This window comes from Haliotis rubra, unplaced genomic scaffold (assembly GCF_003918875.1).
Source record: "Haliotis rubra isolate DU_JTF1 unplaced genomic scaffold, ASM391887v1 Scf359, whole genome shotgun sequence".
NCBI classification, from domain to species: Eukaryota; Metazoa; Mollusca; class Gastropoda; order Lepetellida; family Haliotidae; genus Haliotis; species Haliotis rubra.
Genome location: NW_025767034.1, coordinates 922146 through 937204, shown reverse-complemented (window position 1 = coordinate 937204; position 15059 = coordinate 922146). Strand labels below are relative to the sequence as shown.

Sequence of the window (15059 nt, the reverse complement as noted above, 5' to 3'; positions counted from 1 at the left end):
GTTCTGCAAAGGGCCAGATGAAAACTTAAGATTGATTAAATCTTCTTGAAGTGATCATAACGTTATGTACTCATTTGATATTATCATGATTTATAGATCTAGTTAAGATAAGACTGTATTATCCACGGAGGAAATTTGGTGTACATTCATAAGACAGTTCAAAAGTACTGGGTAAAAATGATTATAGCAATATAGTGATAGTTAATTTCTTAATGCGCCTTCTTCCTACAAGAGGTAAGAGATCAGTTTCTGAAAATAATTTATTATGACTTGTTCCCCTTGTAGCCCCACATATTGTTCTAAGTGCATCAAAACGTGATTTTTCAAGCATTGATACCTGGCTAACTGTACAGTTATACCATATACAACTACAACAATGTTGAGACAAATTGAGACAACACAACAAATGACAGAATAAAAGATTTATACATAATGAATAGTGTTTTTCTTAATAATTGGTATTTGTAACTCCTTAAACAATTTATCATTGATGAAACTTCATCAAGTACAGATCTGAGAAGTCCAATTTGCGTCTTTTTGAAACCAGAGGCCTAATTGTTTATGTTCGGAATAATAATTATTTTTTCATGAATAATCTTGGACTAGTTCATATCATTTCACTAATATCACTAATTGAGCATTTCCTGAAATCCCCCAAGAGAATTCAAATAATACCATATCAGTGTATCTCACTTGCATAGAAATGTCATTACTGTCACCAATTAAGCATTTGACCGCCTCCGTGGTGTAGTGGTTAGAGCGTCCGCCCGGAGAGCGGAAGGTCGCGGGTTCGATCCCCGTCCGCGTCATACCAAAAGTCGTTAAAGTATGGTACTTGTTGGTCCCTGCCTGGCGCTCGGCATTAATGGGTACAACAAGGACTGGTCGACTCGGAGTCAGTATAATGTGTCTGAGTTGGGGTATCCATGCTTCACTGCGGCATGGCATCTCAGTGGGCTAGCACTATAAAACCAGCTTAAGTCTGGGCTAGTACAAGCAGCCGCACATACACACACACACGCATGCACGTCGTCATATGAGCGAAATATTCTCAAGCACGACGTTAAATCCAGTTTCACCTCAACTCACCAATTAAGCATTTCCTTAAATCCTCCAAACAAATTCAAATAATACCATATCAATGTACATATATCTCACTTTAATAAACAATTAACTAATCTCACTATTTGAGCACTTTGTTGAAACAAACTATGGCTCATCTGGACTAAGCGTCATCAAAACACTAACCCTAAAGTACTGTCGGAAATAGAAAAAAATTGTTTTTTTCGCATTGATATCTACAATTTATGTAGTTGATATGTGTAAGTGTGAAATATCTGTTAGACTAAGTTCGGCCTAACTAGAGTCTCAGTGGTAGGGAGATAGGAAACGTAAAAGAAGGATTTTACTGAGGAGAGATTAGTGCAGAAATGAGAAATGCGTATTTTTTTCAAAGTCCAAAGCGATTTATTTGGAACAGGCCATGGCTTTATGCAAATTAGTTTGCGATGATATTATATAACAAAGAACAATTTTTAAATGTCCATTTTGAAACTACACATAGCTTCATTATAAACGATAGCTGACGTAAAAAAAGAATAACTTTAATACTGAAACTATTAAGGATGGAAACCATGGAGTCTCACTATCACTATAAAAAGAAACAGGTAGGAGGGGTCGTCTAAAAAGCAAATCCAGGACGGGAGTCACAGACGGTGGTTGGGGTCGGGCTTGGGGATAGAGATATAAGCTGAGATAAGATAATCCTTTAGGGGAATTAAACTGGGGAAGTAAACAGCATGTCATAACAATTTGCAAATAGTATCCAGTCCTGTCGATCTTCTGGTAGTCATGCCACCTATATATTTTGAGACATTTAATACGATGGCTGATTTAAGCTTTTCTATGGGTATCATACTCTTTTTCGTATCTCAACATTAAGTTTATGATCAAAATGATGCAAAGAATCATGTTAAAAGTGTGTCACTATTAAGGACTGCATAGTGCATTTAGCTTGTAGCTTGGTAACGGTGTAAGAATCGAAACGTCGCTCTATGCATTAAGCCAGAAGTTTTCATCCATAACGTTGTATGCTTCATTTTTGCTCGTCTTATGATTCACATTAATCTGTGCTGTACATTTTGGAAGTATCTCTTATTGCAGTTGCAGCGCTTCATGTCATAAGGGCACAGAATGTTTTTGTCGAAACGAAAACATCTTCAGTCACCTTCAAAGTAAAGGCTAGTGGAAACATAGACTTTCACCTGGTTATGTCTCTACCTAACGAGTCACTTTCCTTGGAAAATAATTTCCGTTTTATCACGGCGTGTCAGATTAATGCAGGTCCTCAACCGTTACCTCCTTGGTTCACAGAATAATTTAGAAAATGATGCAAGGAATCTCCCTTATTTAAAAGTGTATCACTATAAAGAATGGATTCCCCACTTGCTCGTCTTATGACTTGAAATTATCTTCATTAATCTGCTGTACATTTGGAACATATCTCATTTTCAGTTTCACCACTTGACGTTAGAAGGGAACAGTATGTTTTTCTCGAAACAAAAACACCGTCAATGACTTTCAAAGTAATGATATGTGGAGACATAACCTTTCACCTGATTTTGTCGCAACCGAACGGAACTCGCGTCCGCTATGCATACATACTGAGAGGATACAAAGGGAAGCGTGCATTCATCAGACGGAGAGGCAAAATCTTAGTTGAAAGGAAACCCGCCTCGTTGAGACATTGTAAACAGTTTCGTCCCTACTGGGCCAGCTGGGAGAAAGGGGTTCTGTCCACTGGAACGGGCTGGACAGTTGGACAGGGTGTCCTGCTGGAGTACAGCACCGAATTCACAGAACTACATCTACTGTGGATATATGTTAAGTTTTGGATGTATAAAGAAACACGTTACAAATTTGGTATGTACAAGGTACCGATGTTTACTGAGCATTAATACTAAATAAGTGTAAAAGGAGAGCGAGTGAGTGTTATGTTGACAATCAACTATTAGTAAAGGTTAGGTCTGGCATTATATGACCAGCGGCCAAAGAACTATCTCCAGTTTCAATTACGATGTACACTCAAACACAATTGTGTCAAAATATGCAGTTAACTCTACAAGTACTTCAGGTTTGACACAAACGCCAAATGACTGTAATGGTACATGTAGGACCAAGCAAATACTTCCAGACAAGCCATAAGTTAAACACAACAAAGTTTGACACAACGATGTTTGGCCTTAAGTAAATGAGAGGGTTTTCATTCATGCACACAACAGGTGGCAATCATTGAAAAAAATGTATATTTTTCAGTAACAAAATTTATACCAGAAAAACTTTGAAGTAATCTGTAATGGAGGCTAACATAATTTGTCAGTATTAATGTACATTTTGACAATAAGTATTCTTATATATGGCATTAACTGCTTTATACCAGTAAGCAATCAAAAAAATTTTTTATGAATGGACGACCTGATTTTAACTCTATTTGGCAGCGATTCATAAACGCATGTTTTGTCATTATAGCGATCCCAGTCACTGGGTTGTCTGGTCTAGAGTGTGTGCGATCCTGTTAATCGCCTCTTACGACAAGCATGTGTTGATGAAGACCTATTTATTTACATAACAGTGAGAGAGTGAGTCAGTATGCAATGTCACATCGGCTATGTTTCAGCCATATCGTGACGAGAACAGTTTTGGCAAAGAATATGTGTAGATTATAAAACCTGTCGTCAAAGGACAGTTAAACAACTAGACTATCACAGTTAGAAGAAGTAAAACTAGTATGTTAAGTTGAAACAAATAGCTTTTTTTGGACAACACAATATAAAAAAAGGCTACAGATTGCCAACAACTGAAGGTTGATCACCATACTAGGGACCATGGGGACTTACAGTACCTTTGCTACCTACATGGACCAAAACTGCATTTACATCCCTCCTTCACATGTTGGTGATTTTTGCATAATGTAGCCATACATTTAAAGAACATATATACTACGATGAAAATCACGGACAATGAAAAATACTGTGAATGAAATGGGACTTACATACCCTCTCCGGGGGACAATAATTTTACGCTACTTCAACTCCCTTTGAAGGTACAGCCACTAACAATCAAAGTTATATATTCATTCTCACAAATTAAATTCATATCCTTTTTCTTTCTTTTTTTTCTTGTTTTTATTCCCAGAATTATGTTTACAGACTTTACCTCAGTAGTACAGTACAGTACAGGTAGCTTCTTAGTATGCAATTACAGTGTTTCTTTGATCTCATTGTCAAATAACCTGCTGTTCACAAATATGTAAAAATGTAAAAACGGTCAAAAACTAAGCATGTATATGAAGTGTTACATGTTTACAGATTTTACCTCAGTAGTACACAGTACAGCACAAATAGTTTCATTGTACACAAGTACAGTGTTTCCTTTGTCACTCACTCTAACATCATGCTGTTCACAAATATGCAAAAATTCATATCCTAATAACATTTACATAAGAAGTAATGCCATAAATACTGTAAAACATTCATGTGTTATCACATGTTATAGCACTGTTTATGGGGAATTCATTTATCAAATGAAGTAGCCTCTGCTATGAATAGGAACTGTTATTTAATGGAAATGTGTGGCAATATATGGCCAGCAAATAGAGAGCTATCTCAAGTTTTAATTACATTCAAACACAAGCGTGTCAAAATATACAGTTAGCTACATGAGTACATCTAGTTAGACGAGGTTAGACACAAACGCCAAATGACTGTAACGGTGTATGCAAGACCAAGCATTTTTTTACTTCCACACAAACCGTAGGCTCAAAACAACAAAGTTTGACACAGTGATGTTTGGCCTTAAGTAGATGAAAGGGTTTTCATCCATGCACACAACAGGAAACAATCACTGAATAAAATATATTTTGTTAGTGACATAATTTATACCAGAAAAAAACTTTGAATTAACCTATAATGGAGGCTAACATAATTTATCAATACTAATGTAAATTTTGAAAAAAAGTCTTCTTATATGTGAGGTGAGGTGAAATTGGGTTTTACGTCGTGCTTGAGAATATTTCGCTCATATATATGACGACGTGCATGCGTGCGTGTGTATGTGTATGTGCGGCTGCTTGTACTAGCCCAGACTGAAGCTGGTTTTATAGTGCTAGCCGACTGAGATACCATGTCGCAGTGAAGCATGAATACCCCAATCAGACACATTATACTGACTCCGAGCCGACCAGTCCTTGTTGTACCCATTAATGCCGACCGCCAGACAAGTACCATATTTTAACGTGTTTTGGTATGACGCGGTCTGGGATCGAACCCGGGCGGACGCTTTAACCACTACACCACGGAGGCGGTCTCTTCTTATATATAGCATTAACTGCTTTATACCAGTAAGCAATCAAATGGTACTTTTTTATGAATGGACGACCGAATTTCATTTCCATTTGACATGTTTTCTGATTGTAGCGAGCCAATCACTTTACGCCGCACCCAGCAATATTCCAACTCTATGTCGGCGATATGTAAATAATCGAGTCTGGACCAAACAATCCAGTGATCAACAGCATGAGAATGAGTATGCGATACAATGGCATGTGTCAAGCAAGTCAGCCAGCCTGACCACGCAATCCCGTCAGTTGTGTCTTACGGCAAGCATGGGTTGATGACGACAAATTCATTTACATGAGAAGAAATACCATAACACTGCACGACACGTGCATGTATTATCGAATGTCATAGCTTTTGATAGGGGATTTCATTAATCACGTGCTATGTCTAATTCCAGATGATCAAAACGCTGCTTTTCTGAGAAGAACACCACGGTTCCGGTACAAGGGCCGAACATCCTCTGTTGTGGTCACTACAAGGTCAAAACTGAGATGTGCCGTGGCCTGCCGAGAAGAACCACGATGTGCAGCCATCAGTTACACACGAGATACACATCAGTGTCAGCTAGTGGGACCATTGAAGAGTGACATTACAGTAGCTTCTGAGGAACTTCTGTTGGTGACACAACGATACTGATGGTAAACATAACGATTCATTTGAACCTCGCGTATCTTCACTCACGTTTTCTAAATATTGTCCGGACAGTAGAAGGTTCGTGTTTCTAAATCCAATGTTAATCCAACGATATATACCTTCGGAAACGAATAAAGGAACATAAGAAAGTACAAGTGTGCCTTTATTCTTTTCCAAGTTTCTTCACACTGTATGTATTGCACTTTGGGTGAAATTCTGGACATAAATAAAGGAACGTTAGTACTTTCATGTGTTCATTGTTCTGTGTTGTGTGTTTGAATCCTATACACGTCTAAGACCGTGGCAGAACAGAACACAATGACCATGACTTCCACGTTACGTTGAGCGTTTACTCAGGTAGTGGGGGTTACAAGCAGGGGTCCACAAGGGACACAACTCTAATCAGCTTGCCGCTACCGTCACATAAGGCTGCAGGAGTTGTCTCCCATACATGTATCTACCATACATGTCAATACACTACAAGCGTTACGGATACCAAATACATGCTATCTTTCAGTAGTTGTCAGTTAATGCTTATCAACAACGAAATCAATTGATATTCCAATCTATCGAGCTGTAACTAGGTTTCAGTGAAACCTGTTATATGCTTAAAGACGTGCACATGTATTGCACGTGATGCTCGCCTTTGATCGCAGAACGTGCATATCTAAACATCAATGCACCATACGCCCGAAGGGTAATATAATAAGACAAACAAACATAATTTTGATATGAATGTAAATGGCTATATGGGTGTAAAATTCACACGTTTTTCTAAATGTATATTCAAACTGTGCATCTATCTCAGACTCAGATTACACGTTTTTCATCGAAAGTGCAAATTACACCAGTGCTCAGCAGCACCAGAAAGTGCACAAACAATTGTTTTAAAAAACATTAGCATGATTACAACAACAGAATCAACAATAATAAACATTAAAAAACATATCATTAAATATTCGTGAATTTACTTGTTGGTTCAGTGTTCGTTTTCTCATGAATTGTTTTAACGAACTGTGAAAAGGAAAACTCAGGAACTGTGTCTTGGTTATCTTCCACAGGACAGGCGGTATTGATTATCACGGTGGACTGTTATCCCATGAAGGGGTTAACTCTGTCTCTGTTCACGTTGATGAGTCTACCGTAGGGGTAGATCCAACCAGGGTGAGACAACTCGTCAAGTTTGGCCATCTGAAAAGGAAAACTTGTTTAGTGTGCATCACTGTTGGAAAGCTTCGCATGAATGTGTCAATATTGTTGAGATGTTTAGCGTCTGTGTACCTGATGTAATTATGAGTTATTATGTTGGTTGGTTAGTTGGTATTTAACGCCGAACTCAGCAGTATTCCAGCTACTTGTCGTCGGTCTGTAAATAATCGAATCTGGACCAGACAATCCAGTGATCAGTAGCATGAGCAGCTATCTATGCTCTTGGGATACGATGACATGTGTCAACCAAGTCAGCAAGTCTGACCACCCGATTCTACCCGGATATTCACGGGTAGATGTATTAGGTGCATCTTCTTCTGATAAGCAAGAGCTTTTCTAGTTAAGCATCGACCCGTAGTATCTGCAGCAGTGTCAGTGATGCACGTTACAGCTGCAGATATTCCATTTGACCAACCTGGACAATATCAAGGCTATCTGCAGCAGTATCAGTGATGCACTTTACAGCTCCAGATATCCCATTTGGCCAACCTGGACAATATCAGGGCTATCTGCAACAGCTGATGCACACAAACGGCGTAGTAACTCAATGAGACTTCTCACCTCCTCCGTAGCAAAAGTACTGTAAGTCGCCATGGACCCTAGTATGGTGATCTACCTTCAGTTGTTTGTGATCTATAGCCCGTTTTTATTTTGTATCGTTTATAGTGTTTTAATTGTACGATAGCGTACTAGTTTCAAGTTTATATCTGTGATGCTGTAGTATTTTTACTGTCCTTCGGTGACAGGTTTTTACGTTCTAAATTTATTGATATTAATATTGATGTAAATTATATTATTCTCATCACGATATGGCTGAAATATTGCCGATGTGACGCTAACTGTTAACTCACGCACTCATTCCCTCACTCACCTCCTCCACAGACAGTTTCCATCCCGTTCCCGCGCCCATGTTGTCTTCGAGATGCGCAAGGGAGGTAACTCCAATCAACACAGCTGGAACGAGGGCCTTCTGCAGTAACCACCGCAGCGCAACTTGACTCACAGATTTCCCTGAAACAACATAAATATATAAGTTAATTTGCTTTAAATGTGAACAATGATGTAGTTTTCATGTATTTCCACCAGGTTAGTTAATTCAATTCAATTCAGTTTATTGTTTTCGCGGCCTCAGGCCCATATACAAATGAACATAATGTCATACATACGATTGGTAATGGAAATTTAACATATTTGGCATTAAAGGTTTAATTTTGTGTTTCATTTGTTCGTATGTAATGGAAAAGGCGTGTTTGCAACATTTACATAAGCTCCACACAGTTCATGGGCCTGGGCCCCAGACAATCCAGTGTTTGCTCAGATACCTGCCGATCACTCTACCCGGAGTTTCAATAACAAGGGAAGTGCGTTGGAAAGTGGTTAAACCTCCCTTTCAAGGTAAAAGCACTCACACATAGCGACATGGATGTACGTGTGTGTCTGTTTTATTCCACTCTGAATCAGCATGCGACAGATTGCCACGGATGTTATAATTATAATAACTCCACGCCGGTCAGTCCATTTCGTGCTTGTGACGTCGAGCGCTCGACAGGAAACACCAAGTACCATATCGTAACATCTTCTTTTTGAGGCGATCTGGAGAATCACTGACGTTCCTTTCTCCATGCAGACACTGTCACACAAGATCACGGAGGCTGTCACACATGTATGTATTATGTAGACTTTTATTACATACGTTACAACCGTGAAGTTCCGGGTTAGAATTGGTCTTCAGCAACCCATGCTTGTCGTAAGAGGCGACTGATGGGATCAGGTGGTCAGGTTCGCTGACATTGTTGGACACATGTCATCGTATCCCGTTTTTGTGGATCGATGCTAAAGTCATCGTATCACAAAATGATATGAAAAATTTCGTTAAGTGTCAATGGAGTATTGTTTTGTTATGAAAGTTTTCCTCACAGTAAAAGCGTTTATCATTGGAATCAGGCAGCATCCCAAGATAACCGCATCATCTAGCCTATATCAGGGCCTAGTGTCCATCCTTATATCCTACATTTCTGTGCTACACACACTGATGACTATAGCAAATGTGGATATTCACATCAGATTACATTTTGTCTGATAGCAATACCCAGCACACTTTCTGAACAAAATCGCCCCGAGAAGATCCGGGTTAGAATTCACCTTCAACCCATTCTTAACGAAAGAGACGACTGATGGGATCGGGTGGTCAGACTCGCTGACTTGGTTGACACATGTCATCGTATCCCATCGATGCTCATGATGTTGATCACTGAATTGTCCGGTCCAGATTTGTTCATAGACCGAAAATTGCTGAGTGCGGCTTTACACAACAAACAAACCTAGGTAGCATACCATATTTGTCAGCAGTCGCCTTCATGTAGTCCAGCAGCTGCCAGTACGGTTCATTGTCATACTGTGTCAAGGATGGGTGGGACTCAATGGATCGGCGTAGGTCTTGGTTTACCCAACCCACTCTACCCTGAGTGGCGCAAGGGGACACCCCTCTCTCGTACTTCCCGGTCAGGAGGCCCCTGAAACGTAATCATCACATAATTCATTACCGTGCCCATATCATTAAGGGGGCGGTGGAGTAGCCTAGTGATTAAAGCGTTCGCTCGTCACATCGAAGTCCCGGAATATTTTCCCCACATGGCTACATTGTGTGAAGCCCACTTCTGGTTTCCCTAGCAGTGATATTGCTAAAAATATTGCTAAAAGCGGAGCAACACTAAATTAACTCACACGAATTCAGATAAGTAGCGTGTTATTACAAAAGTTCCATTTTGAACCGTATTGGAGTGAGTGAGTGGGTTATTATTTAACGTCACATCGGCAATATTTCAGCCATATCGTGACGACAACATATGTGACACTGAAATGGAATAGATGTATATTATAAAAACCTGTCGACGAAGGACAGTAAAACAACTAGAATATCACAATTAGAATTAAAACTAGTGTGGAAAATTAAAACTAATAGCACTATTTGGACAATACAATATAAAACTGGCTATAGATCGCCAACAATTGAAGGTAGATCACCAAACTAGGGACGAACCGTATTAGAAAGAAGTAATCATTGGTTCATGTTACACTGATAAGCCAGTGATATGTTATGCTGCGTTGGTGATGTCACCTTCCAGAAACCTTCTCGTGGATAACAGCCTAAGGTTAATTATCAAAGTAAAATGGAGGTATATAATCCTGGAACATCGAGGATGGAAATATTTGGATCCTTAATATTCTTCAACGAACCATATAAATATTAGTGTCAGATAACTATAAATAGATAATACAATTTTCATGTTTGAACAATAGATATCACCTAGAGTACATACGTATAAAAGATGCAAATCTTTAATATTGTCGGCTATTTCAAAATACTACTGTTTCAGGCATCAAATGAACAGAGTTCCTAAGCTGTTGTGGGTTAAATTTTATTGACAGAATCTAACAAGGGTTGGAAAATCTTTTCACAAACGAGATGTTGATGTAGTTAAATTAAAGTCACACCCTTACCCTTTGAGTGGGCTCCAGGGCAGCACCGCCAGACGTTCGTGTTTACACACTTCGAACACTTCATACTCAGAGGTTCGCGCCAGAAGGTTGTACTGTTGCTGATGAAATATTTGTATTCATAGGATTAACACTCAGTTTGAGATTATCCAAGGTTGCAAGCAATTGAAGCGTCAGTAAAATGTGGAATCTATACACGCCTTTTGTGGACAACCATGACAGGGTTTATCTTTCGAGAAGTTTCGGCATATGATAAGTTATAGCACGTTGACTGCTTACTCGTGTTATCAGTTGTAACAGAGTTTGCCAAAGAACCACAAAATGTTCCTCGTTACCGCCAGACGATTGCTTCGTGTGCCTATTTTGCCAACATGGGACATTTGTTTTAAAATACCACTGATGAAGCTACGAGATAACTCGTAGTGGCAAATTATGTTACAATTGATAACACGAGTACACTCGTGGTAAGCAGTCGACGTGATAGAAAGCAGGATTTGTCTAGAAGATCTGATTTACGTCGTATCTGCACGTCCGTCTGTTTGTGGAAACCAATAAACTTTTCCTTGAAACCCAGTTTTGTGACAAATCATATTGCCTATAAACCTTCAAATTGTTGTTGAAATGTAATGTCTATTTTCAAAGACATTGATTTCACAATTTTTGTTCAGTTCGTCACAATTTGTGAGTTAAACTTTTCGTTTCTCTTTCTAAATCACATATTCCAATGGCTGGGAACGTCATTTTCCTTTTGACGTTCGGGGCGAACATAAGTATGGAGACCCAAAATGGCATTTTAACTTTGTGTTTGTACTATTTTGGTATCTACATCTATTGAAGAGATACCTCTACACAAGTTCTGGTCGTTCAGATGTTAGAAAATTTCTTATTGCGATTGTAGACATCAAAAGTAAGCTTTTTAACCCACTTCATCCTTACACTTGCATGTTGTTACATGTACCAAACATCAAAAGTAAGCTTTTTAACCCACTATATCCTTACACTTGCATGTTGTTGCATGTACCAAACATCAAAAGTAAGCTTTTTAACCCACTTCATCCTTACACTTGCATGTTGTTACATGTAACAAACATCAAAAGTAAGCTTTTTAACCCACTTCATCCTTACACTTGCATGTTGTTACATGTACCAAACATCAAAAGTAAGCTTTTTTAACCCACTTTATCCTTACACGTGTATATTGTTACATGTACCAAACATCAAAAGTAAGCTTTTTTAACCCACTTTATCCTTACACTTGCATGTTGTTACCTGTACCAAACATCAAAAGTAAGCTTTTTTAACCCACTTCATCCTTACACTTGCATGTTGTTGCATGTACCAAACATCAAAAGTAAGCTTTTTTAACCCACTTCATCCTTCCACGTGCATGTTGTTACATGTACCAAACATCAAAAATAAGCTTTTTTAACCCACTTTATCCTTACACTTGCATGTTGTTACCTGTACCAAACATCAAAAGTAAGCTTTTTTAACCCACTTTATCCTTACACTTGCATGTTGTTACCTGTACCAAACATCAAAAGTAAGCTTTTTAACCCACTTTATCCTTACACTTGCATGTTGTTACATGTACCAAACATGCAACAGCTGAATTAAACTAAACTATATCCATTTATACTGTTCACTGCCCTGGGGCATATTATTTTCATGACCATCACATTTACCTGTATAGAGATGAGAGGATTAAGATTGAGATGCTTAGTGGTATCAACGATCTTCTGAAGCTGATATCCTGCCAAGTTGCATGCGCCGAAATATCGCACTTTACCACATCTGACGAGATCGTCCATGGTCCTAAGTGTCTCCTCAATAGGAACAGCACTATCCCACTCGTGCGTCTGAAGAGAAAAGCACGCACATCATGTTGATCATGTCGGTTAGGTTTTTCAACAGCATGATCAACGACACACCGACGCACCGTTAGGATCTCATGGCATTCGTCTGTATCTTCCTCGAGCCTAGCCACTCGATCCACATTTTAGTCAGTTGACGTACACTATGTCGTTACTGGGACAGGTTCAGATCCTAAATCCAGACCTGATTGTTTTCAAATTGTTTGTTTGTTGTTTTACGCCGCACTCAGCAATATTCCAACTATGTGGCGACGGTCTAAATAATCGAGTCTGGACCAGACAATCCAGTGATCAACAGCATAAGCATCGATCTACACAATTCGGATACGATGACAGGTGTCAACCAAGTCGGCGAGCCTGACCACCCGATCCCGTTAGTCGCCTTTTACAACAAGCATGGTTTATCACAGCGCGTGAGATTGTGTTAGAAAGCCAAAAGATTGTGTTAGAGAGCCAAGAATTTACTACTAATGTAAGGAATCTGCTCAAACCTATATAAAAAATGTGTCACTTTGGGAGAGTTGTTCACTAATTGTAACCGGAGAGTGAGTGAGTTAAGTTAAAGATTTTAAGTCACATCGGCAATATTTCAGCCATATCGTGACTAAAGCAAGTTATAAATCTATCAACAATTTAAGTGAAATGATAAAATTCTGCCGACGAAGGACAGTAAAATAACTAGATTATCACAGATATACATGTAAAACTAGTAATTGAATCTAAAACATTTTAACTAGAGGGGACAACACAATATAAAAATGGGCTATAGATCGCTAACAACTGAAGTTAGATCACCATACTAGAGACCATGGGGACTTACAGTACATTTGCTTCCTGCATGGGCCCTAGCTGGATTTACATCATCCCTTCAGCTGTTAGCAATTGAGATAAATCTAGCCATAAATTAAAAGTACACATATTCTACGATTAAAATATGGAAAGTTGAAATTTACTTTGAATGTTTTGGGACTTACGTACCCTCTCGGGAGGACAATAATTTTACAGTACTTTAACCCCCCTCGAGGATACAGCCACTAACAATCTGTGTTACTAATTCGAACTTCCAATCATAAAATATTTATCTATTTACAGATCTGTTAACAAATCTAAGTCTTTTAAAAAGGCAATAACTAAATGAGAACTAACGTTATTAAAAAGATCCTTCAATGTTTTGACATTAAAATACTTATCCCTTGTGATGGAATATTCAATGCAGTCAAGCAAGACATGCTTGACTGTGATTCTTTCATCACAAGGGATACAAAACGGAGGATCTTCGCCTTTCAATAAATATTCATGAGTATATCTGGTATGGCCAATGCGACATCGTCGCATAATGACCTCTTCAAATCTGGACTGACAACCCAAGTAGGTGTAACCAATATAGGGTTTTATTGCATGTAACTTATTAATACCTACTTGGGCGTCCCACTTCTTCTGCATTAGATCACGGATGTAAGTTCTAATGCCAGCTTTATAATCAGAGTATGGAATAAGAAGTGGTGTCACAGATTTGTTGAGTGCTGCCTTGGCAGCAAGATCAGCCATGGTATTCCCAGAAATGCCAACGTGGCTGGGTAACCAACAAAAGACGATGTCGCACTGGCCAGTAGCAAGCTCATTATACAATTCAATAATGTCTAATAAAAGTGGATGTTTACAAGAAATATTTTTAATAGCCTGAAGACATGAAAGGGAATCGGAAAAGATTATGTACTGTTTATGTTTAGGATGTCGTTGAATATATTTAAGAGCCGTTAATATGGCGTTTGCTTCTGCTGTAAATATAGAGCTGTTATCGGGTATTCTAGAAGATATTGTTCTGGATCCCAACGACAGTGGCACATGCCACTGCGCCACCATCCTTGGACCCATCTGTAAATAAGGATTTGTATGTATTATATTTATTTCTTAATTGACTAAATTCTTGTTTATACTGTAATTCATTTGTTTCTGATTTTTTTAAATGTAGTTAATGTTAGGTCAACTTGTGGCCTAACCAATTGCCAAGGAGGAGAAGAAAGAAGACGGGAAGGAGCTATATTTTCCAGCTCAATGCCGGAAGCAGCAATAAATGGCTTAATTCTGAGCCCAAGAGGCGGAACAAGAGAAAGTTTTTTGTTATACAAATCCTCATAAAGGGGATTAAAGACACAGTGAAATGCAGGATTAGTCTCGTTAGAATATAATTTCGTAATATATTGTAAAGATAATTTTATACGGCGTTGGTTAAGAGAAGGTTCATCTGCCTCGACGTAAAGACTGTCAACAGGAGAGGTTCTAAAAGACCCAAGACAAAGTCTTAGGCCTTGGTGCTGGACAGAATCAAGTAGTTTTAGGTTGCTTTTGCAGGCTCCACCATATACGATGGAGCCATAATCGAGTTTCGAGCGGACCAATGAGCGATATAGGTGGAGGAGGGTAGCTTGATCTCCTCCCCACTTTGAGT

At 38.8% G+C, this 15059-nt stretch overlaps 1 protein-coding gene across 1 annotated transcript; it reads right to left on the bottom strand.

The window, feature by feature from the left end:
* Positions 1–6175: 6175 nt before the first annotated feature.
* LOC124285318 (aldo-keto reductase dtxS3-like) lies at positions 6176–12604 on the bottom strand (the record flags this gene model as incomplete). The annotated part of the gene is made up of 5 exons (XM_046721527.1): positions 6176–7220; positions 8110–8249; positions 9573–9751; positions 10740–10837; positions 12422–12604. Coding segments are annotated over 5 exons (699 nt in total), but the record flags the coding sequence as incomplete, so codon positions are not given.
* Positions 12605–15059: the final 2455 nt, after the last annotated feature.